The 25,000-nt window shown below is 46.6% G+C and overlaps 1 protein-coding gene across 32 annotated transcripts in view; it reads left to right on the plus strand.

Annotated features, from left to right (window-relative positions):
- Nucleotides 1-25,000, plus strand: part of TRAK1 (trafficking kinesin protein 1) — a 155,628-nt gene that overhangs the window by 106,995 nt on the left and 23,633 nt on the right. For all 32 annotated transcript variants that reach the window (XR_015150984.1, XR_015150986.1, XR_015150982.1 and 29 more), the window contains 8 exons: nt 8,556-8,632; nt 14,919-15,035; nt 17,755-17,855; nt 18,677-18,785; nt 20,631-20,709; nt 21,682-21,812; nt 22,688-22,762; nt 23,297-23,434. Coding sequence is in view for 24 of the 32 variants with exons in the window: in XM_086366113.1 (XP_086222239.1) it covers nt 8,556-8,632; nt 14,919-15,035; nt 17,755-17,855; nt 18,677-18,785; nt 20,631-20,709; nt 21,682-21,812; nt 22,688-22,762; nt 23,297-23,434 (827 nt within the window). In the remaining 8 variants the exon portion in view is untranslated. The remainder of the gene's footprint in view (nt 1-8,555; nt 8,633-14,918; nt 15,036-17,754; nt 17,856-18,676; nt 18,786-20,630; nt 20,710-21,681; nt 21,813-22,687; nt 22,763-23,296; nt 23,435-25,000) is intronic.

A 25,000-nucleotide genomic window follows, 5' to 3' on the forward strand; every position in this document is an offset into this window, starting at 1 on the left:
TCAGGATGGCCTTCGGGTGGCAGGGTTTGAAAAGAGCATGTGGCGTGGTCTGGGGTTTACTGAGCCCTGAGACCGAGAGAGTGCACATCCCCTCATCAGAGGTGGCTGCTGCCAGTCAGTAGTCAGTCTTTTGGACACAGGCCAGTTTTCAGGGGCTGAGCACTACCCAGTAATTATCATCTGCAAAAAGCCGAGATGCAAATGATGCTGTTAGACAGTGGGAACCCAGAGCTTGATGGAGTGCCTCGGGCAGGTGTCCAGATTCTTTAGTGAAGAATTCCAAGGTGAAGCACAGGAGCAGCACCAGTGGAGCTCATTCCTCCAGTCTGAGAGGGATTCCTCATTTCTCAGAGCCCCAGGGATCTCTGGGGCTAGAGGAGGAGGGCTGGGCCGTGTGGGGGATGTGCAGTGGCCTGCTGGTGGTTGTGATGTCTTATGGGGTGGGAACGTCCACCCCAGAGAGAAAGCGCCATCAGGCCTTGGCTCTGGGGTCTGTACTGATACAGGGTGGCTTATAGGACTCTGCCCTGTAGGGTCACATTAGAGAAAGGAGCTGGCCTAGCTTATCAGCACTGACCTCACCTCTGTTACAAAGGTCTCTCTGCCCATTGGTTCTGTCACCTTGGTTTCAGCCTGGGTTTGTTTGATAGTATCCATGGATGCACCATGCATGTCCCTTGCTCAGGGCTCTTTCTAGGGTGGAGGTACCAGCAGCACCCCAGGGCTGGCAATGGGCAAGCTGTGCATTTTGTGGTACCTGTTCCCCAGTCCCTAGCCATCTGAACTCCCTAAGAGCTTTTCTTGCCTGGCGCTTCCTGCTGATTCCTCTGTATTGTGCTAATTTGTCTTAACCTTCTCAATTAGGGCTTAAATTCCTCAAGGGTAGGATTTATTTTGTTTACTCAGCTGTGCTTGCTACTAAGTCACTTCAGTCGTGTCCGACTCTGCGACCCCATAGACGGCAGCCCACCAGGCTCTCCCGTCCCTGGGATTTTCCAGGCAAGAATACTGGAGTGGGTTGCCATTTCCTTCTCCAATGCATGAAAGTGAAAAGTGAAAGTGAAGTCGCTCGGTCGTGTCGGACTCTTAGCAACCCCATGGACTGCAGCCCACCAGGCTCCTCCATCCATGGGATTTTCCAGGCAAGAGTACTGGAGTAGGGTGCCATTGCCAAGAGCCCCAATTTGGGTGTCAAATAGAATGAGACCCTCTCATAGCTTTGTGACCTTGTGTAATTTCATGTCTAAAATGTGGGCTATGGTAGCACTTCCCTCCTAGGATAAATGTAGACATTGAAGGAGGTGGTAGACATCCAGCACTTTAGCAGATTGCTGGGCACGTGGTGAGCAGTCCATGAGTGAGCCATTTGGTTATCACCAACAATGCCTTCATTAAATACCCTGGTGATGAATGGCCCCATAGATCATCTCTGAGTGTTTCAGTCTAGGGCAGGGTGGATGATTGTAATTCCAACATACCAGGTTCAAGTCCATACTTATGTCCTGTCTGACTTTGGACAAGTCACTTGGACCCTCTCTCTGCCTCACAGTGTCTCATGGAGGTCATATCTGAGTCACCGTGTTATACTGGTTTTAAGTGAAATAGTATTTGTAAACTGCTCCTGGTAGCTGTTGCTGCTGCTGCTAAGTTGCTTCAGTCATGTCCAACCCTGTGCGATCCCATAGACGGCAGCCCACCAGGCTCCCCCATCCCTGGGATTCTCCAGGCAAGAACACTGGAGTGGGTTGCTATTTCCTTCTCCAGTGCATGAAGGTGAAAAGTGAAAGTGAAGTCCCTCAGTCATGTCTGACTCTTCGAGATCCCATGGACTGCAACCCACCAGACTCCTCTGCCCATGGGATTTTCCAGGCAAGAGTACTGGAGTGAGGTGCCATTGCCTTCTCCACCTGGTAGCTGTTGCTGCTGCTGCTGCTGCTGCATCACTTCAGTCGTGTCCGACTCTGTGTGACCCCATAGACGTCAGCCCACCAGGCTCCCCCGTCCCTGGGATTCTCCAGGCAAGAACACAGGAGTGGGTTGCCATTTCCTTCTCCAATGCATGAAAGTGAAAAGTGAAAGTGAGTCACTCAGTTGTGTCCAACTCTTAGTGACCCCATGGGACAGCAGCCTACCAGACTCCTCCATCCATGGGATTTTCCAGCCAAGAGTACTGGAGTGGGCCAGTTGTAAATACTTGATAGTAATTTTCTTTTTCTTCCCAGTCTCTTCAGTAAGTTGCTCTGGTGCCCTGCTCTCAGACAACCCTGGCAAAGGAAAGTGAGCCAGTACAATCATCACACCCTGATCTCAACTGATAGTGATGCTGATGAGCAGGCAAATGTAGCCAGACTGCCCTGTCAGGTCTCTACTCTTGGCAAGTGACACCTCGCTCCCACCTCCCAGTGCATAGACCCAGCACCATGCAGATGCTGGTCATGACTAAACACACTGCCGTTAGCAATGAACTGGGCTCTGGGTTGGCCTTTGCCACCATGCCATCTCCAAGACTGTCCCTAAAGCTGTCGTGATCAGCCAGCACCTTTCACCTGTGAGGACTCGTGGCCAGCAGTCTGCCTGTTTGCTTCTGGCTTAGGACCACAACTGCTTATTAGTTGATGCCTTTCTGTTAATGCAGCTTCTTTCTTAGCAGCTTTGTGCCTCATCATATCACACTGGACTTGAACTTGGCCTGTTTCCAGACGTCTTCTTTTTTTATGCAGGAAGCCTGGTGGGGAGGGGATTTCTTTCTAAGATACATGTTCATCTGGAGGTGATGAGATATACACCAGGCTTTCATGTTTTCATCCCTCTCCGGGCCCTCTGGTTGGTTAGAAACGAGCCTTTCTTTGCAAACACTGGTCTGGGAGTAAAACAAACTCTTCCGTTTTTTTGAGCGTCAACTATGTGTCGGGCCACCACGTGACTTGTACAGGTGGGAAGGGACGTAGGCCACCATGTGACTTGTACAGGTGGGAAGGGACGTAGGCCACCATGTGACTTGTACAGGTGGGAAGGGACGTAGGTTTGTAAGAATTAGGTTCATTTTGCTTCTGTCATTTTGGACATGGAGCCATTTAAACAGAAATAACAAGGAATTTGTTCTTTTTTCATTTTGTTCTAACTGCGGACAAATGAGCATTGTTTTTTATTACCAAGTACTGTGGACCTCACTCTATTCCTGTACACACATCAAGGGCTGCATGAAAATAGTTAGGTTTTACTTTTTTTTTTTTTTTTTTAAAGCCAAATCATGTGTGGAGAAGGCAATGGCAACCCACTCCAATGTTCTTGCTTGGAGAATCCAGGGATCGGGGAGCCTGGTGGGCTGCCGTCTTTGGGGTCGCACAGAGTCGGACACGACTAAAGCGACTTAGCAGCAGCAGCATGTGTGTCTTATAGGTCTTAGTAGTTAATACACTTGGGCTTCTGGGCCAAGTCTAAATTATTTTGAAAATAGATAATAAAGGGCAACAGCCAAGGGAAGGGCATGGCTGAATCTCCAAGAAGTGGCTGTGACTTGAGGAAAGTATAAAAGTGAAAATTAGAACGAGTGGGCATTATGGATGTATCATGAACTTCTGCCATCTAAGCAAATGCTATGAACAATTATCTAATTGAAAATAGTCTAGTCCATGTGGATTCATTCATTTATGTGCCATTTATCAGTGCTGATTTTCTAATCACTGATTTGCTACTCCTAAACACTTTTGCTGTTTGAGAACATTCTTTTGGCTGGAGAAAGGCTCCATCATGAGATCAAGAAAGAATGCGTTTGTCATATTCTGTTGAAATGACTGGCTGTGACATATGTAGCCCAGGGATGCTTGTTTGCATATAATTTGATGATAACTTAAAATATTGACGTATAATTTACATACTGTAAAATTCACCCATTTTAAGTGAACAATTTATAGTGTTTTTTAGTAAATTTCCGGAGTTGGCAACAGTCACCATAATTCAGTTTTAGAACGTTCACATCTTGCCCTCTACCATCCCGCCTCATAAGATCCTTCATGTCTATTTATAATTAATTCCTTTTCCTACTTCTCATCTTGGATTTCCCTGGTGGCTCAGTCGGCAAAGAAATTTGCCTGTAATGCAGAAGACCCCGGTTTAATCCCTGGGTCGGAAAGATCCCCTGGAGAAGAAAATGGCAACCCACTCCAGTATTCTTGCCTAGAGAATCCCATGACCACAGACTGTAGCCTGGCTACTGTCCATGGGGTCACAAACAGTTAGACATGACTCATCGACTAAAGTACCACCACTCCTCATCCCAGGGAACCACAGATCTGCTGCCTGTCTCTATAAGTTGCCTATACTGGATACTTAATATGAATGGAGTCATACAATATATGGTCTTTTATGTCTGGCTCCTACTGAGCATAAAGTTTTCATTTGTTTTCAATACCTTTTGGGGGGAAGTAGATTTATTTGGTAGAGCTTCCTTGTTCAGAAGTGGAACTTCTGTTTGAAATACTGTTCTCATGGAGAGAGAAACTTGAGATGGTTTATTGTAGATTGAGTATCTGGAAAATTGGTGCTTGAAAAGTGCAGACTGCTTATACTGTTTAAAGCATCATTTGTTAGTCCTCATTTCTTGGAAGAGGAAGCCCGAGACATAATTACGGGGTTTGCCCAGGACCTCATGGCCTTGGTAGATTTTCCTATGAAAACCTGAGCCTCATGAGGCACCAGGGTCACAGATCTGACCTAAAGCACGGGCACTTTTTGCTTTCTTTATGCTTCTTAAACATTGTTGATTTGTGTGACCTCAGCCATGCCCTGGAATCCTCTATGGCTCCCTATTTGGTACAGGAGCCAGACTGGCCTTGGCTCAGTCCCCAGCACATGCAGCTTCGTTTGCTGTGACCTTGGATCGGGTCCTTAACTTCTCTGAGCCTCAGTTTCCTCATCCTAGAATACTCATCATAATAGTGCCTACCCTGAAAGATTGTTCTGAGGGGTAAACAAGAAAAGCACATTAAATTCCTGGACATAACAGGGACTCCTTAAGTGTTAGCTGCTGCCTCTGCTAGGAGTCTCCTCTTACTTTGAAATTCACCATTTGCTAGCTGTGTGACATTGGGTGAGTTAGTTAACCTCTCTAGGCCTCAGTGCCTACCCTGTAGTATTTTTTGCTCTGAGGAGTAAATGAGGTAATCCACCTAGAGGGCTAGGAACAAGGCCAGGCTGTAGTTAGCATGCTTGGTAAATGTAAGATGGTGCCATTATGAATTACTCTTAAAAGTTACCTCAAGGAGTACTGTATATTGTAGTCAAATATTTCCTGGAAAATATTTTAAGTAATGTTTTTCCCATCAGGGCATGGTCATTACAAAAAAATAAAGTACAAAAAAGAAAATTAAAATTTGCAGTTCTCTCCAAATGGCAGAAAGTGAAGAAGAAATAAAGAGCCTCTTGATGAAAGTGAAAGAGGAGAGTGAAAAAGTTGGCTTAAAGCTCAACATTCAGAAAACTAAGGTCATGACATCTGGTCCCATCACTTCATGGCAAATAGATGGGGAAACAGTGGAAACAGTGTCAGACTTTATTTTTGGGGGCTCCAAAATCACTGCAGATGGTGATTGCAGCCATGAAATTAAAAGACGCTTACTCCTTGGAAGGAACGTTATGACCAACCTAGACAGCATATGAAAAAGCAAAGACATTACTTTGTCAACAAAAGTCCGTCTAGTCAAGGCTATGGTTTTTCCAGTAGTCACGTATGGATGTGAGAGTATGGACTATAAAGAAAGGTGAGTGCTGAAGAATTGATGCTTTTGAACTGTGGTGTTGGAGAAGACTCTTGAGAGTCCCTTGGACTGCAAAGTGATCCAACCAGTCCATCCTAGAGGAGATCGGTCCTGGGTGTTCATTGGAAGGACTGATGCTGAAGCTGAAACTCCAATACTTTGGCCCCCTGATGCGAAGAGCTGACTCATTGGAAAAGACCCTGATGCTGGGAAAGATTGAGGGCAGGAGGAGAAGGGGATGACAGAGGATGAGATGGCTGGATGGCATCACCGACTCGATGGACATGGGTTTGGGTGAACTCCAGGAGTTGGTGATGGACAGGGAGGCCTGGCGTGCTGCAGTTCATGGGGTCGCAAAGAGTCGGACATGACTGAGCGACTGAACTGAACTGAATGGCTATTCAATTTTTTTATTATAAATCTACCCCCTTACCCCCTCACCATTGGGATTATATGTATTTTTGAAAACGTAACTGGAATAACAGCGCACATGCTTCCATAGTAGCTTTTCATTTCTGCCTCTGACTTCTGTGGCTGGGCTCTCAGGGACCTCAGAGCCTCCTGGAAGGCTCTGCATCGTTCTGTACCCCTCGCCTCCTGTCACCATGTACGTGGTGATGACATATGCCTGACTGGTTCATGCTGGAAAAAACCCTGGTCCAGGTGTAGGTTTTATTGGGTTCAGTTGTTAGAGCATGTTAAATCTTTAAAAAATAGCTTTATAAAAGGGCAATAATACAACAGGTCCTTGTGGTGGTGGATACATGAGCCTACACCAGCGATAAAATCATATAAAGCTTAATATTCACATGTGCAGGTGCACACACTCACGTGCGTGCGTGCACACACACACACACAAGTTCAGGTAAAATGGAGAAATCTTAGTAAGATTCCTAGATTATAGCAATGTCAGTACTCTGGTTGTGATATTATTTTACAAAATGTTACTATCGGGTAAAACTTTGATAAAGGGTATATGGAATCTCTGTGTTATTTCTTACATCTGCATATGATTATCTACACATAATTAACTACAGTGATCTCAATTCAAAAAAATAGCTTTAAAATGTAAATATAATTTTCAGTTAATTCAATCCCAGAGCAAAAAGCTGCTCTGAGTCTTATTCTCTTACGTTAGGGTAACATAGAGCCAAGATGAGTTTAAAATGTAGCCTGGTTGTCTTTCTTTCCAGGAAAGCCAAGGACCCGGTCCTTTGAAGAGAGCTAGGGTGGGCGTTAGCTGGCCCTGGTGTCAGCACAGCATAGGTTTCAGCATAGCGGCCTTTTGCCCTTTGATGCCCCGGCTCACCATACTCTGCTAGAGGGAGCTGGCTGGATGCCCTCTGGGTCTTGTCTGCACCGTTGCAGAGCATCACAGCCGTGCAGCATGAAAACCAACTCCTGTCTGCACCCTCGAACTCTGCACTTAAGGTTTCTTGTGACCTCGAGCTGATGAACTGCTTAGAGCAATTTGAGCTGGACTCCATCTCCATCAAGTTAAATTCTGGTTTTCACCAACCCTGTACATTTCCCTTGCTTTTCCTCCAGCCAGCGCCCGGAGGGTTTCTACCATAAAGCTCTGGGCGGAGAGGCTGGCAGAAGAACCCTCCCCCATCCTGGCTCCGAGGGCCTGTGTTGGGAGGGTTTCAGATTTGGAACCAGATTTTAGGTCTCTTCCTTAAACTAGAAAATCATTCCAACAGATCCAGTTTCTCTGAGCTCACCCACTAGGATGATCTCTGCTTGCATTTATAAAATATTTAGAGACCTATTGCTTTCCAGCTGCAATTAGCCATTAGTGATGCTACTGAGTTTGGTTAGAAATACACTTCAATTCCCAAAGGCCTTGCCTGGGCTGTGACTGCAAGTGGGTTGTTGCAAAAGCTGAACTAAGTCTTTTACTCTTAAAAGAATTGTTTGTTAGAGTCTTAGTTATGAGGAATTACTAACAAGTTATTATTTGGCCCCTAAATGGCTGGTGTCAAAAAATTTTATGCTCTGGCTCTAAATCCATTTGCTTTCACTTCTTCCTCAGAATGAAAGCCACGCTACCTCACGGTGTTTGGACTACAAATCATTTCCTTGCCATTGATTTAAAATAAAACAACCCTGAGATTTTCCTGGAGATGAAAGCCTTCTTTCAGTGCACACCCTTTTTCTCCAATGGAGAAACAAAGACATAGTCCTGAAGTGGCCTGGAGGCAGCCTCTTAAGATCTCTTAAGCAAATGGCATATGTTACGAAATACCATGTGTATGACTGTGTGTGTGTGGATTAAAAAAAAAAATCTGTCACCTCGGTTTTCATGGTTTGGAAACTAGTTGCAGAGACTTAGAATTTAGGCCATTTGGGGAAGAGGAGGCTGGGCCATTATGAAATTATCAGTTAATTTAAGACTGTTTAATAATTAATACCAAGAACTGCTTTGGAAAGGACCCACTGGGTCTGTGCAGAAAGTGGGGTCTAGATCCTAGGGCTCTTTCTGGCGGTTTATATATTACTCTCTGTGCTGCTGATCCACTTCGGTTTGCTGACCGGATATGAAGCCAGACCCCTTTCCACTCCAGCGCCTTGCCCTCAGCAACACCCCCGAGTGTGCACGTGCGGATGTGCACGCACACATGCACACACACATATGCAGTGTCAAGACTTTGCAGTGATTAGTAGACCCCTGTTCCCTCACCCCACACAGCTTGGGGCTTTTCTCTGGAATCAAACCCAGTAAGGCTGAACCTGGCCAGACTTTGTCTGGCAGACTTGTAGCATCAGTAGTGACATGGTCATTTTTATTTCTTGCAGTTTTATGTGCTGAACGAGTTGGCCAGATGACTAAAACATATAATGACATAGATGCTGTAACTCGGCTTCTTGAGGAGGTAAGTGATTCGGGGAAAGGCAAAGAGTCGTTTATAATTGACTGATTATAATTTATATTGATTAAAGCAGACATTACTATTTTTCTTGGTGAAGAATGTCAGAAATTGAGCCCTCTCAAAGTATGATTCAGTGGCTTTTTATTTTTTGAGCTGGTAGCTATGTTGGCTTTAGTCACTGTAATTTTGTACAAGATATTTTGGATTTTAAAAGGAATGTATTAATAACGGAATAGGGTAACATTTAAATACTTGCTATAGAATACCCAGTTGAAGCTTTATAAGCTCTTAAAATATATACTAATGATATATATTAAATGTATATAAAAATTTCAGAAAAAAGACATCATTATCCATATCTTTGTAATGTTTTTGTTTTGTTGTGTGATGTTTTTACTTAAGTTAAGGGAATGTTACTATGCAGTGTCAGCATGGAAATAACCAAAACAAGCATGGGAAGAAAAATTTAGGAAACTTGCTTAGGATCAGACAAGCTGCAGGCATACTAGAGACTATGGTTTTCTCAATTTCTTCTCAGCATCCTGTTGACATTTGAAAATTAAGGTGCTCTGATGGTATCTAGAAGCAGATGAGTATACTGTGTGTATCCCTATGCCTAGAATAGGCCAGAACATGGTAGTTCTCAGTATTTGCTGAATAAATGCCCATCTTTAAAACTTCTTCCACTCTCCCCACAAAATCAGGCCTCAAATGCAGAGGTGCTAACTTTTAGATCCTGGTTTGTGCTCTAGAATCTAGCATGATATGAGTCATGTGACTATTCATTAGCCCTTCTTGAGGAATAGAGTAGAAAGATACAAGGGACACAGAAATCCTCATTTTCAGTCAGTGGCAGGACAAAGCAGAAGTGTGGGACCTGAGGTTTTGTTCTTGGGTTGGGGAGGGTCTTTTCACCCCATTTTTCATGTCTCTCTCTTTCCCTGTGCTCTTCCCTTCTGTACACCCAGTTTTCTCCTACCTGTTCTGAGGACAGGACCTTTCTGATCCACCCGCATGCCCCATTCCTGAGGGCTCACCTCCCCAGCTACCCACTTGCCTCTCATTCTCCTGAAGGCTACCCCCTGGTAGATCCACTGGAGCTGACACAGGGCAGGAGCTGAGACCCACTTGACCATCTGCATGTCAGGAAAGTCCCAAATTCCTCAGCCCCAAATAAGTGAGATTAGATTTTCTGGCTGTGTGACAGGGCCCTTGATGAGGCATTTTAGGGGCACTGGCCTCTTGGTGGTTCTCCAGTTACATCCATCTGGGCAGCTGGCATTAGCCGCCTCGTACGCTAGCTTGGCTAACATCACCAACTTTCGAAAATGCTTTTTACAGGCCCCTTTCTGCTGTGTCCATTTTCCGCAACAGTGCCCTGTTTCTGAATCCACTCCTCACCCCATATCCAGTTAGTCTTCTGAAGGTGGTCCTGTGTCTGTGCCTTTATTATTTTTTTCCCAAGACTACTATCACGGCTCCTGGAGCCCTGGCATGAGATTTTGAGTTTTCTCCCTTTCTTCTCTGCAACTGCCACCCTCCCAAACCCTCTGTAATCACCTGGTCCACCCCCAAACCCGACACTCAGAACTCCTTGGCGTGGCATTCAAGGCCATCCACTTAACCCCATTCCTGAATCCTCTTCTTTCCTCTTCCCTGGTACCTTCCTCCTGCTCTCCTACCTGGGACCTTCTGCATCATTTGGCCCCTCTGTCTCTTCCTGCCTCTGAATGTCGTACTGCAGGGCTCACTGGGGACCTCTGAAGCTGCCACACACCCCCAGCCACAGGCAGTCCATGCCCCCACCAGCCCTGAGTTTGTAAGCCATCCTGTTGTTCTGTTTGCTTTGCTCTTCCAACTGGGTTGGTTAGAAGTTTCTCCAAGGCGGGAACCCTGTTGGATGATTTCCTTCTCCATTTTAATCTTGGAAATGACAGGCCTTCAATAAATGCCTGCCTCTGTGGTCATGCTGATTCATAAGAGTAAAGTTTGAGAATTAGCTGTTGTCGTGCATCATCTCATTAATTCTACGTTAGTTCTCAGAAGTAGGTGCCATTGCTGCCCCATCCGACAGTGGAGGGACCTGCTCTTGAGGGAACAGAAGACGCCCGCCCACGTGGTACAGCTGTTTTCTAGCCTGAGCCCTTAGCTGCTGTGGCCCTGTTGCTTTTGGCTATAGTTGTATATTGCTCTGTTTATTTAGTTCTGGAGAGTATGGTTAGTTGATTGTCAGTGAGACATTTTTACTTTAAAAACATGAACTGGGTGACTTTTTTGTTTTAATGGGATGCTGTTTCAGTGAGTGTCCAGGGCCCAGGGTTCCTGGCTGCTGGTGAGTGTGAGCTGGGAGGGCTGGGTGAGGCTTTCACAGGGCCAGACCCATCTCTTCTTGGATATTTGAGGATTGTGTTCAGAGGAGACTGGGACTCCAGCCCAGTATTTAGATTCTGGTCATCAACAATTCACAGCTAATTTCCTAAATGAGTGTCACTGTATAAAAAGTATGTTGTCATGTTTTTTAAAAAATTGTTTGGGTTGTTGAAAAGAATATCTGTGGGGCAGTTTCTTCAGGTAACTCTTTGTTCTGCCCTCTTTGTTTTATTTTTAGCAGCTCCCCATGGCCATGGTCTGGGTGCCTTTGTGTGTTTTGTATACAACAGCACTGTATACATTGTATACGGCATTCCTCTCCTTCTCCTGATAAGAATCATGTCTGAGTTGCCGCCTTTCTTTGGAACTAGGCAGGGTTTCCTGGTTAAAGTCTGATTGCCCCAGTCACGTGACAGCTGTCCCAGGCTGTACTCTTCCTGGCTTTGGTTCTGTTTCTTTTGGTTTTGCACGCCTGCCACATGCAGATGGGGTACCAGCAGGATCTGCACGGATGCCACGCACAGCCCTCAGCTGGCCCAAAGAGTTTGCATCTCATTGAAGGGGAAGAGGATTCCACGGCTTGCCCTGGCTTGCTGCTGCTTGGAATTTACCTTTGTGCAAAGCTGCCTCCTCCCCAGTTACGGAGAAGGTTATTCTGGGGGCCTCTTAGTCATGGTTTTCATCCTTAAATGGGTGAATGAGATGAGTCAACTGCTCAGTGTGGGAGGCCGGCGGTTCTCCATCTCCAGGGCCATGCCAGGCAGCTCAAATGCTCATTGGTAAAAAGGGCTGAGACGCAAGTCACAGTCTTTTAAATTTTCAGGAAAACTTTGATGTAGATAGGGGTAGGGAGAGCCAGATTGAGCCCCACCTGGCTGCCATCTCCTGCGGAATCGAAGAACCAGTTATTTTAATATCTTGTTTCCAAGGGTCACAGTGTGGTACAGTCTCATTTTTCTCACTGTAGTTTGGCCAGTGGTCATTTCCTACCTGCTTTCCTGGTTTTAGAAGTAAATATTTATCATGTGTTGGCTGGTTGTAAGAAATGAGACTCTTTTCGTTCCTGAAATTCTTAAAGAGAAGCCCAGCCAGCCTTTTGCCTGAGCAAAACCAGAGACCTTCTCACAACCTTTTTGTTTAAGGTTTTCACTTCATCTCTGAATATTTTTGTTGTAACTTCCTTTTTTTTCCCCAGCAGAGCATTTTATTTATGTTACTATGAAGATTAGATTTGGGGTGTAGTCAAGGTGAGAGTCGTCCCTTTAGTAGGGCTGAGGTCTGAGGTTTGGGGTGTATCAGCATAGGTTGGGAGGGCTGGGGGCCTTGTGGTTGAGCCCACCCCCACTTATTTCCTTCCCCTGCCTGCTCCCCATTCCTCTTGGGTGCTGGCTTCTGTGTGCCGTGGGAAGCCTTCAGTGTCCTTCATGTGCTCAGCAGTGCCTTGCTGAGCTTGTCTTTATCTATTATGATTTTGGCGTGATTTGTTTGCACTGAAATCTGTGTATGAAATGCCTTTGTGCACAGGATCTTAGCAGCTCACAGAACAGTAGGCAGTGAGCCGAAGAGCATAAAACACCTGCTGGGGATTCAGTCTGAGGGCTTGTTCTAGTAGAGAGATTTAATAGACTGGAGTGAGAGTTATGGAGACCATGCTTTTTTGGACAGTGGGGCTACAGTTTTCACTGAGACGTAGCCAGCTGAAGGGCTTCCCAGGTGGCTCAGCAGTAAAGAATCACCTGCCAAGCAGGAGACATGGGTTTGATCCCTGGATCAGGAAGATTATCTGGAGAAGGAAATGGGAACCCAGTATTCTTGCCTGGGAAATCTCAGGGACAGAGGAGCCTGGCATGCTGCAGTCCATGGGGTCGCAAAAGAGTCAGATGTGACTTGGCAGCTAAACAGCAGCAGTCAGTGGAAACCACCTGCACTGGTTGGTAATTTGGGGAAAGCCTCTGGAGAAGTGGGACCTCACACAATCCCTGTGGGTCATTTCCTCCCAGTACCAACTATGCACAACTGTTGCATCTGAGAAATGATAAAGGGCCACTGAGATAAGGACTCTGCTTTGACGTGGAAGCCAGTGCAGATGAATGCACAGAGAGGGGCGTCTCGGTTGGTTGGGCAAACTCACTGGTCCCCTTTGTTCCCTGGGAGGGCATGAGGCAGAGGCACAGATGGGGAAGGAGTTGGAAGAATTTATGGCTCACTTGACATGACCCCCAGCTGCCTTCTGGGACAGTAGTGGCAGCAGTTACAGGTTTCAAGACCATGAAAGACTTAGGGGACAGAGACCATCGTTCACGTAAGAGCTCCAGAGAGTTAAATCACGATTGCATCCAGTCCCCCCACACTATGCTTTGCTCATAATTCATTGAAACTCCCATGATGAGCAAAGGAAGGTGTGTTCGTATTCCATTGCATGAAATAATTTGGTGGGTATGAAAAAGTTGGAATTAAAAGCTGCTTTTTGAAAAGTCTTACAACTCAATGAATCATAAAGCTGGAAGATTCTTTGAAAGAGTCGTTCAGCTAGTCTGCCCCTCCACCCGACCTCTTCTCACAGACAAGGGAACCAGGCCCCAGGGATGTTCAACCGGAACCCAGACTCTCAAATTATAGAGTAGAACAGTTCACATGAAGCAGTTAAACTTTGGACAGGTACCTACTCTAAGAAATGCCTCTTAGGTTGTAGGTAAATACGTGACAAGTGACATTTAAACATGAGATAATAACTTTCCTTTGTGGAATGCACCTTGGTATGTCAGTTCTGTGCTGTTGAATGTTGTTTAAAACAAAATGTCAGTTGCCTTGACTAGAATGATTCTCAACCTACTGATGATTTATAATCTGTGTTTGGAAAGAATGGATCTAGAGGATCCTTGTTAAGTATAAACCATAAGGTCACTTGGTTATCAGAAGCTAGGACTCCTCCCCAGCTTTTTTCTGCTCAAACTGCATGTCCCTGGTCTTCAGCTTTTTTACACCAAATGAGCAGAATAATTAGCATAGACTTCTAAGAGGATTTCACTTCCCAGAGTTCTCCTCCCCGTGCCAACTTATAAGTGAGCGAGTGAATCTTCACTTGGTGGCCAGGGGTTTCATCAGCAAGGATCAGTAAGTCTGCATTTGGTGATGGCATCCACCCCACTGTCTCCACTGTCTGGGGCCAGCTTTCCTCCCATAAACCCAGCTGGACCTTTATATGCCACTGAAGATTTTCCTCTGCATTGCTGTGCCCTAAATGTCAGCCGCTGAGCTAACAGAAAATTCTATGTCTGCAACAGTCTTTGTTTCTGAAGTAGGGTGATTTTATGCATTATTTCTCCATTCTTAGAACTGTTTCTTTAAAAAATAAAGTCTAAGTAACCATAAGTTAAAAAAAAAATAACTGTATTCTATTTTAGAGTCACTTTAAATATTTTTGTTGCATACGCAGTGAATCTAAGGAACTCAGTAAATTCCATCTTAATTGAAGTATGCCAAAGAGGCTGCCTTGGCTATTTTAGCACACTTGGAATTTCTGGATTCACTCATTCATCCTGTAAATAGTTTCCAAGTGTTTCCCTCTCTGGGCACTCATGAGACGGTAGCCCAGCCCACAGGTAGGAAGACAGGTTATCAAATGATTACACAAAGACCAAAAGCAGTTGCATAGAAAGGTTTTGGGAAGCACGTTTTTTTCCTGCAGGGAGAGACTTGTTTTCATTAGATTGGAAGGTTCCTTTTCATTGTTTGGGGTCCGTGTCACTGAGTGAACTGCTCTTTGAACATGTATCAGAGGCCAGTGCCTGGATGGTGAATCAGTAATCCATTATTATTGCTAAACGCCCTTGTTTTCTTTCATTGACACGGAGTCCTATGGGCTCCTGCTGGATGCATGGGTTTTCTCAATCTCTGTCCTCGCTTCTGTCTGTCACAGAAAGAGCGGGATCTAGAGTTGGCTGCTCGGATTGGCCAGTCGTTGTTGAAGAAGAACAAGACACTAACCGAGAGGAACGAGCTGCTGGAGGAGCAGGTGGAGCATATCAGGGAGGAGGTGAGGTCCTGGCGGCCTCCGCAGGACAGCCGTCTGCAGGGGCTTGGGTGCCGTGGGTACAGCTGAAGAAAGTGATGATGGAACAGGGTCCTGTTGGGGAAAGTCCAGCCCGGACACACAGGGCTGACTTTCTGCCGCCTCTTCTGATCATTTGTGCCTTCTGACAATGAGGACGGGATGGCCCAAGTTGGACCCGCCCTCGTGTGGTCGGTAGGCCCACAGTATGGACCAGTTGCAGTCCCCATCCTCCAAGAGTCCAGATCACCCTGTGGGCTGAGAAGGGTACTCAGAGCTTTGGCGAAAGCGCACACAGGCTATTCCAGCAAGGCGTGGGGCTCCCTGAGCCGGGGTGGGTGTGGGTGGGAGGAAAAGGAACCGCAGCCGGAGGCCAATCATGCCGCAGAGCAAGGCAGTGATGGCCCCTTCGTCAGTACAGCAGTATAATTTTGTGTTTGTAAGACAAAACGAAAAGTGGCCCATTGTTTTCATGGTAGAAACTCTACCATTTCAATGATACAGATCCCGGTGGGTGTCATCAGCCCCCATCATTGTGAACAATTTATGTGGAACTTGGGGGCTGAGGTCACAGCAGAGCAGCCCTGGTTTTCCAGCAGGATTGTGGTGTCGATGGAGGAGGAAGGCTGCAGGGTCAGGTGGGGTTGCTGCAGCAAGAGTTAGAAACTTAGAACCAGGTCCCATTTGGTAGCGTCTTTGCCATCATCTTGACTGTTCTTTGAACAGGGCGTTTGAACTGTGAGGACTCTGATTTGCTTTCCTTCTTCTCATTTCTTCTACCTTATTTTCTATCAGAAACTTTCCTAGTGGGAAGCGATGCTCTCATGCATGTCCCTAAGATGTACTGAGACCTATTCCTTATTAAAGCTATTCCCAGCTATTGTCTTGGTTTAATCATCATTTCGTATGATGAAATAGAGTAGCCACTAGGTAAGAAAAAGGTTTTTAAGGGTTTACTGACATTTTTACTGATTTTTCTTCTTCTTCCAGTTTTATTGAGATACAATTGACATACAGCATTGTATAAAGACAGGTTTTAATCCTGGGTTCTCTTTAAAAGATGATGAGGTAGGTTATCTGCAGGGTAGGAATAGAGGCGCAGACTTAGAAAATGAACTTGCGGACACAGTGAGGGCAGGAGAGGGTGGGATGATCTGAGAGAGTAGCACTGAGACGTATATACTACCGTGTGTAAACCAGATAGCTAGTGAGAAGCTGCTGGTGGCACAGGGAGCTCAGTTCGGTGCTCTGTGGTGACCTAAAGGGGTGGGGTGGGGAGTGGGGTGGAAGGAAGGCTCAGGAGGGAGGGGATATATGTATACACATAGCTGATTCGTGTTGTTGTACGGCAGAAACCAACACCACGTTGTAAAGCAATTATCCCCCAATGAAAAATTTCTTAAAAATAGAAAAAATGAAAAGAAAAGATGATGAGGTAGGATACTGATAAGGTATAAGAAATAAAGTTAACCCTTGCTTTCCCTGCCTCCAGCACCTTGATCTGAATCCCCTGTCTTCCACGTGTGAGAGAAGGTTAGCCTGCCCCCCTCCTTGGCCCCTTCTGAGCAGAGAGACATGCCATCAGGAACTAGGAAATGGTTCCCCATTGCCCTCACGTGCTGTTTCTCCACTTTGCTGCCCTTGCTTGGGGCTTCCTCACCTTCCACAGAGCACATCCTGCCCTATGAGGGTGGAAGTGCCTTTCTCTCCTTTGGGGAACCCTGGACTTTGAAAACTGATTTCCTTTAGCACATCATTAAATGATGTCTAGGTGTTGAAGCTGAAGCCTTTAAGCATCTAAAACTGGCTTTACCGCAGAAGATAAAATATATTTACTGTGTTATGTAGGAAAAGTTGGAATAAGCTATAGAACCCAAATCAAATTTGAAACAAGAAAGAATGAAAACAGTTACAATTCTCCTGCTGGTTGCCTGTTCATCAGTGCTGAATAGTGAAAGGGCAGGTGAACAATTTTATGACTCAGGTTTACTTTAAACCTGAAGTATAAATAAGTGTGATTTGTAGAACCGTGCCTGCAGTACTTGGTATGGCCAGTTCCTGATGGTTGCCTCTTTTATTCCTGTATCTGGAATTCCTATCTTGTAAGCATTGAGTGCAAAGCAAGATCTGGCTATGCTTGGCCAGAATTCCCATGAGGGTGTAGCGGTCACAACATGGGGCTGTGAGATTTTCCAGGTGGAAGAACAAGGGCCGACCAGCTTGCTGCCCACCTAGCTGGCTGCCCACCCAGAGCTGGCCTCGCCAGGTTCCTGATCTGAGGTGGGATTTGGTTTGGGCAGAAGTAAATGACTTCCTTCATTTGATAACACGGTCCACCTCTCTGGGTATCTTCCCAGTTGTCATCTGTTTACTTGCAAAGCCCATATGCTGTCTCATCTCCCCACCCCGACCCCATCCATCATTCTAGCACCTTCTTGTCCCCTCTCACCTCTTCTCCATACCAGAGTAAAAACTACAAATTTAAGTGAGGGGGTTTTTTGCCACAGAGTAATTGATCATATGTTTCTTAGATAGGATCAAACTCAACCCTTTGTTTCCCTTGAATAGCACAAAATCAATGATGTGCCTTCACTTTGAATGAGGAATTTTAAAATACTGTCACTGGGCAGGAGGTGTTTAAGCATGAGTGGGGATGATGTCTTGTTTGGAGAGTGTGTGATGGGCCTCAACTGGGTCTGTGCAGGTGTCACAGCTCCGGCATGAACTGTCCATGAAGGATGAGTTGCTTCAGTTCTACACCAGCGCCGCGGAGGAGAGTGAGCCGGAATCTGTGTGCTCCACCCCGTAAGTCACAGAGGGCCTGTCTCCAAAGGCCAAAGCACCGCTGGCTGTGGTCCATGACCTTGGAGTTGCCCAGACAGGGTCACCTTCACTGGCAGCACAAGCCAGCTGCCCTTGGCCTTCTCCGGGCCAAGCATCTGAGTGCCTCAGACAGATTGATTTTGCTTTTCTGATGGGATTTTAGATTTCCTCTTCCTGGGTCTTTCACAGCTTAGTTGTCAGTGTGGATTGATCAGGCCTGGCTGTGAATGAGTAACAGGCTGGGCTCTGCTGTTGGAGGGAATACGGAGGCCAGCAGTGCTGTGGGGGCTTCTTGGGGTCCTCTTCTCTGTCAGCAGAGTCTCCTATAAGGAACATGAACTCTAGAGCCCAATGACCCGAGTTCAGATCTTGGCTCTGGGGCTCACTGCTGTGTGCCCATGGCCAAGTTACTTAACCTTTCTGTGCTTTACCCCCTCATTGGTAAAATGGGGGTAATAATAGTAACTTAGTACTTAGGGCTGTGAGCACTGATTGAGTTCATACATATAGAGTACTTAAAATAGTTCCTGACAGATAGAAGGCATCCCAGAGTTATGCAGGCTTGAAATAGAGTTGGTTGCCCAGAAATCTGAGGCAAGGTGGCAGCCAAGGGTTGGGATGCGGGACTGAAGTGATGCGAGCTGTGCTGTTTCCCTGGGGGCGAGGGAGAGGCCTGATGGATCATTGTCACACCCACACCCGCACGAGCCTTCCTTGAAAGCCGCCTCTGTGTGCTGCCGTGTGGTTTGCCAGGTGGCGGGAGGCAGTGTCTCCCTCCCTACAAAGTGGACTTTCTCCCCCAGGTTGAAGAGGAACGAGTCGTCCTCCTCCGTCCAGAATTACTTCCACCTGGATTCTCTGCAAAAGAAGCTGAAGGACCTTGAAGAAGAGAACGTTGTACTTCGATCCGAGGTGAAGTGCAGTCCCTGCCCTGTCCCCCCTCTGCAAGGGTGGTGGCCCTGCGTGCTTATCTGGCAAGTAGAGCCGTAATTACAGCCCTGCTGTTCTCAAGGGTGACGGTCTGTGGAAGGGCCACCTGGCCCGGGGTCACGGCCACACCAAGTGCCCAGCGGGCGTGCCTCATTTATGAGCCAGGCAGCACACACCATCCTGCTTGCGGCAGACGGACAGGTGAATTGTGCAGTGTGAGGATGGGTAAGAGTGGCAGACCCTCCTCCTTCACGGTTAGGGCAAAAGCTTCTGGAAGGTGGGGCCTCGCTCTGGTGGTCTCCAGCTCGGATGTAGAAGCAGCTCGGAGGCCTGGTGTGAGAGCCTTGTTCTCATGCTACTGCAGGTCAGGTGTGCTCAAAGAAAATAGTACTTGGGAACTTGGAGACATATTTCTTAGACAACTAACTTTAAAAGGTTGAGCCGAAGCAACTTGGGAACTCATGCTTTTGAGTATTTCTGATTGGCTAGTCACTGTGGTGGGTACTTTGCCTGCTTTCTTTTAAAAAAATAATGTCTTCATAACAAGGCTGGAAAAACATTGGGAAAACCAGGACCCAGGCTGCTAGGTATTTTGATTGCCCAAGATGTTGCAAATTAGTGAACAACAAAGCCAGAGTTTATACGTCTCTGACTCTAAACCCACATAATTTCCCTTTACCCACTGCCCCTATCCAGAAACACAGATACGTGGAGATTTAGTGTTTTTTGTTTAATTATCAGTGAGCTTTTGCTGTCCAGCTAGAGGTTTGGTTCAGCCCTGTTATCAGGCCCTTGGTTTGTCAAGTTTGAGCTGCAAGCTCACCTAAGCTGGCCCAGGGCTCCCCAAAGTCCCTCAAAATGGCAGACCACCTGTCACCTTGAACTTGCCTCACTTGTTGCAAAGAGCCTCATGTCTGGGCTTAACAAGATGCTCTTATGCCTGAGAAAAGGGTCATGTCTCTTAGCCCTCATCTCTTTCAGCCCCTCATTTACTGATAAGAGACATAAACCCAGAGTGATCAAGAGAGTTACCCAAGCTTTCTCTGCCAGCCAGCAGCTGAACCAAGACTCCAGTCCAATTTTCCCCATTCTGAGTTCCAGCATCCACCCTAAGTAAATGCTCTGGCCCCAGGCACAGTCCGTGGGCCCTCTGTTGGAGTTGTCACGTAAAGCAAGCAGAGGGAATCTGATCCCAGCCATAGATTCTGACTCTTCCACCTAGCTTTTAGGATGGTGATGTCTCTGGGGCCAGGACCTGAGAGCTCAGAGATACCTCTCTACCTGGGGCATTTTCTTGGAGCCTTCAGATCTCTGTCTTCCCACCTTTACACCCAGGAGCAAAGCCATCCAGAGTCCAAGCATAGCTCCTAGGTCTCTGAACATTAATGCTTTCATATTGTATCTTGTTTTGGCTCCCCTGAAAACAACAGGACAGATTCCCACTTGTGAACCTCAGAGGACCATACCTAGCACATAGCAGGTGTGATAATTGTTAACGCTTCTTATTGTGGGGCTTATCCTTAGAATGCCCACTGTAGGCAGGGATGTGTCATAGGCTGTTTTGGGTCACAAAGGGATCCGTGACTGTGAGCCCGGACAGACACACATGAACAGACAAGTGGACTTAATAGAGGGGCTCACAGTTTCAGTAACTGCTTTGCGTGGTGCCCTCTAGTGGTTGGGATTGACTTTCTGTATCTGAGGGCGCAATGGTGACAGCTGGGGAAATGCTGAAGGGCAGCATTCCAGACCCAGGTTAGCCCTTGCTGCCTCACCTGGCCTGTCCAGGTGTGACTGTGGGGCCTCTGACCTGAGCCCTGTCCACAGGCCTGCCAGCTAAAGACGGAGACCATCACCTACGAAGAAAAAGAGCAGCAGCTGGTCAACGACTGTGTGAAGGAGCTGAGTATGGCCCACCCCCTGCCTCTCCTGTCCCCCACCTTTTACTTTTCCCATCGGCTGTCGTTAAGACTGGATGGATTTGCATCACTTGACAGAATGTGGTCTTCCTGCCAGCCTGGGTTCATTAGCATTTTTTTCCTGAACACTAGAGGCCTCCCCTGATCTTGTGTGACACTCCTCACCTTCATTTACAACAAACTGGGTGAGAGGTTGTCAGCCATACATTCTCAGTCTCTCACCAAAATGGCTATTTAATTTTCATTGTGGCTTTCTGCAGGAATCTTGGTTATTTAATGGCTAAATTAGGTCCAGCTTTAGAGTCCTGAACTGGAGATGTGGAAAAATAACTTTCTAGTCATTTGATGTGTGAACCTTGAGGCAGAGTTCTCAGCTTTGCAAATATTATGTGCCTTCCCCCACCCTCTCCATGATAAGTTTACACATTAAGATCAGACAAAAAGGCAAACAGAATATTTTGAGCGTCAGCAAAATATCAGTGAAACACACCCTATGTTTAAATCTAGTAAAATGAGTTATGGCTCTGAATATGGGCTGAAAACGCCCAGGGGAATTGCGTTATGCACACAATAGTTCCTTTCTAGAACAAAGTGCAGCAGGAGCCCCTGTCACTGGTGATGTGTTTGTATAGAACACGTGGAATTGGTCAGAGTCGCCTTCTGTTTGGTGTGGTGCCTCCGGGCTGACCGCCAAAGCCTGCCTGATTTTCTCTGGGGAGGTAACTCTAGGTAGTGAGGTGAGGCTCCCATTCTGACCCTAGGAGCCACAGCTAGGGGTTGGTTCCTCCTCAGGACAGACCAAACCATAGAGGAAGATGGGGACTCTCCCTCCAAGCTCATCATCATGTACCCTCTCCACTTCTCCCCCTGTCTTGTAATAATGACTTTTTTTTTTCCTTGTACAAACCACAAAGAAACCATTGTCTCTGTTTCTTGTGATTGTTGTTTCTTGGTCAAAGGGGACGCCAACGTACAGATTGCCAGCATCTCTGAGGAACTGGCCAAGAAGACAGAGGATGCTGCTCGCCAGCAGGAAGAGATCACACACCTCCTCTCCCAAATAGTTGATTTGCAGAAGAAGGCGAAAGCTGTAAGGCTTCTGTTTCTCTGACAGTTCTGAGATCAAGAAGGGGGCCATTTACCCCAAAGACAGTGCCCTTTGGATTCATATTTTAGGAAATTGTGCTGTCCATTGAGAACTTTTGTTAAAGCTTAGCAGATTCAATAGCATAAAACTGGTTACCCTGAATTGGCAAGGGGATTATATTTATCACTATCTATTTTCCTAAGAAAAATCTGCAAATGAATAGAATTCATTAAGACATGTAAAGGTGCTATAAATAGAGAGTTTGGGAATTTAAGGTATAAATCATCTAGGTTAGCATTTCTCCTTACACAGGGCACCTGTATGTTCTGCACAGAACAATGTCCCCATTTGATTTAAGATGAAGCAGCAAAAAACCAATTGTTTCCCACGTCAGGCCTTTGCTAGAACCCCAAGGTGAAAGACTTCCAAAAAGCAGCTGTGATTATGGAAGTTCTTGCTTAGTCGCTAAGTCATCTCTGACTCTTTGCAACCCCAGGGATTGTAGCCCACCAAGGCTCCTCTATTCAGGGGATTTCCCAGGCAAGAATACTGGAGTGGGTTGCCATTTCCTTCTGCAGGGGATCTTCCCGAGATCAAACCCGCATCTCCTGCATTGGCAGGCTGATTCTTTACAGAATTCTTCCCAGAGCCACCAGGGAAGCCCAACTATGGATGTGGAGGTGGGCAATAGGGAATGAATACAGACACAGGAAAGACGTTGCCTTCAAAACTGAAAGACAAAATTTTACTCCAGTATAAGATAAAAATCTCCTTGTGGATATATGATAGGATCATATGGATCAGTTAATAAGAGGGAAAATGTTAGACTTTGCTAAGTGTCTTAAAAGAGAAGCTGACTTCCCTTTGCCACACTCTAGTGTGCAGTGGAAAATGAAGAACTCGTCCAGCACCTGGGGGCTGCCAAGGATGCTCAGCGGCAGCTCACGGCCGAGGTGAGTGGCTCTCCCTCATTTCATAAGGCCCCCATCCCAGTTGGGGCGCATCAGCCTCCCTCTGACAGGCTGTGGGTCCCATCCTTCTTAGCGACTGTTTTGATTATGAATTGAATGTCATTCTTACTCCTAAGGCAGCTCCCAGTTCCACTGACGCTGGTCACGAGCACCTGGGAGGCTGGGCTGTTCACCAGCCTGGAGCCTGGCGTGCACGGGCTCCTGACAAACATTCCAATAAGGGAGAGGACACCGAACATGGTGTGCAGAAGGAACTCCATTCAAAGATGTGGCAGGAAATGAGGGAGTGATGGTTTGCCCTCTTGTTTGTTTTGTCTCAGGAGATTTCTGAGTCTGCAAGCCTTCCCCAAGTTCTAGAGAAACCATGCCTTGAGGACTGTTTGGCCTCAGGCCACAGGACAGCTGGTCCTGCTGGGGGGCCAGGACATCTGTTAGTGATCCTGGGTCTTCCGGGCTCGTGGGAGGTACCTGGTCTCACCATTCCAGCCCTCTCTGCTCTTTCCTGGTCTCCTGCAGCTGCGCGAGCTGGAGGACAAGTACGCGGAGTGCATGGAGATGCTCCACGAGGCCCAGGAGGAGCTCAAGAACCTCCGGAACAAGACCATGCCCAACACCACGTCCCGGCGCTACCACTCGCTGGGCCTGTTTCCCATGGTGAGTGCCCGCCTGCCGCCTGGCCACCCGCCTCCCACCCTCAGGCTAGCAGGCGCTCCTGGGAGGAGGGCAGGTCTGGAGCTGAGTCTACGGGTGGCTGGCTTCTCCCTTTTACAGCTTGGATCTGGATCCAAATTGAGGGCTTGTGAGCCCAGCCAGTAGCTTCTTAACCACATGAGACAAGTTGGTTCTTTATTTTCCATCCCTCTGAATCTATCTTTTTTACCCCTGCCCTTAGAAGATAAATTTAGTAGGAAATGGATTTTGTAGGCACCTCAAATATTTGGAAGATGCTATTTCTACGTTATTTTTTTCTGTAGAGTATGTGCTATTTGGGCCCCCAAGTGCATTCCAGAATTCTTAAGTTGCCTTCTGGTTCTACTAGTTCTTTGTATGCTTATTAACAACTCTCCCAACTACTTCTGGTATCTGTAATATGAAAAAATATTTCCCTTTGTGCTCTGTGCAGTATTTTTATATTTTTTATATTATTTCCCCACAATCTTATTTTTTTTAGCTCTGGCCTGATCTGTTTCGTGTTTATTCCTTAGGGGAATGTGGTTGAGAAGAGGGCTTTCCAGGAGGCTGACCTCTCCCTGGGTAGGGGTGGTTGGGTGGCAAAGGGTAGAGCCCCTCTGCTGGTCATTTCCCAGTAATATTTGGTTGGGGAACTTTCTCATTTTATCTTCTTCTGTCAAACTAGGACCCCTTGAAGGTGGGGGCCCGTGTCTTATTTTCTGTTTCCTCTTTCCCTCTCTTTAATACTCTGCACCTGGCACAGTGCTTGGCATGTGGTAGAGTCACAGGTCCTCACTAGACATTAGATCTGGGTGGCTGAATCACAGACCGAAAAACCAACCACCAAGAAGTTCCCAGGCTCTGTTTCAATGGTTTGATGAAATACCAGTTCTCTCTGAGAATAACTTTTGAGGAAAAGCCCCCTAAAATGAGACAGGCATGGAGGGCTGTATAAATATTTGTGAAACTTGGTCCCTTTTGAATTGGCCTTTACTCGGGGCTCTTATTCCTCCCTACCTCCACCCCATTGCTGATGTTGTTACCCCGACCCCTTGCTGTCTGGCCCAGTTTTCCTAAATCATAGTCTCCTTTTTTCTCCTCTGATTTCACATATAAAGTCAGGCTGGAACTCTCTCTCAGCCTGACTGAAATCTAAGTAAAACCAAAAAGAAAGACACAACATCAGCAGTCACCTTTCCCAGGAGCACATGGGTGATTCAGTGATCCCAGTGAAGGCAGCCAAGGACATTCTGTCCCCCGAATCCGCTGATCTCGCACTCACTACGCTCGGCTCACAGACACCCCATGTGGCTTTGTATATCCCCTGCCTCGCTTCTCCTTCTTCCCGGCTTCTCGTCTCCTGGGGCCATCTTGTTTCCTGTATTCCTGGGATTCACCCTCCTGCGTTCCCCGCTCTCAAGGACAGATGTATTTTAAAACTAAACCATGCCACAAGAAAAGCTGAGTTGAAGGTCTACATGAATTTCTTTTTGAGAGATTGAGTTTCAGCTTGTATTATTTGCTGAGGTGGAGCTTTTGTTTGCCTTT

The sequence above is a fragment of the Bos grunniens genome, chromosome 22 (genome assembly GCF_055505025.1).
Source record: "Bos grunniens cultivar Pamir isolate PY7600 chromosome 22, Bosgru_T2T1.0, whole genome shotgun sequence".
NCBI lineage: Eukaryota > Metazoa > Chordata > Mammalia > Artiodactyla > Bovidae > Bos > Bos grunniens.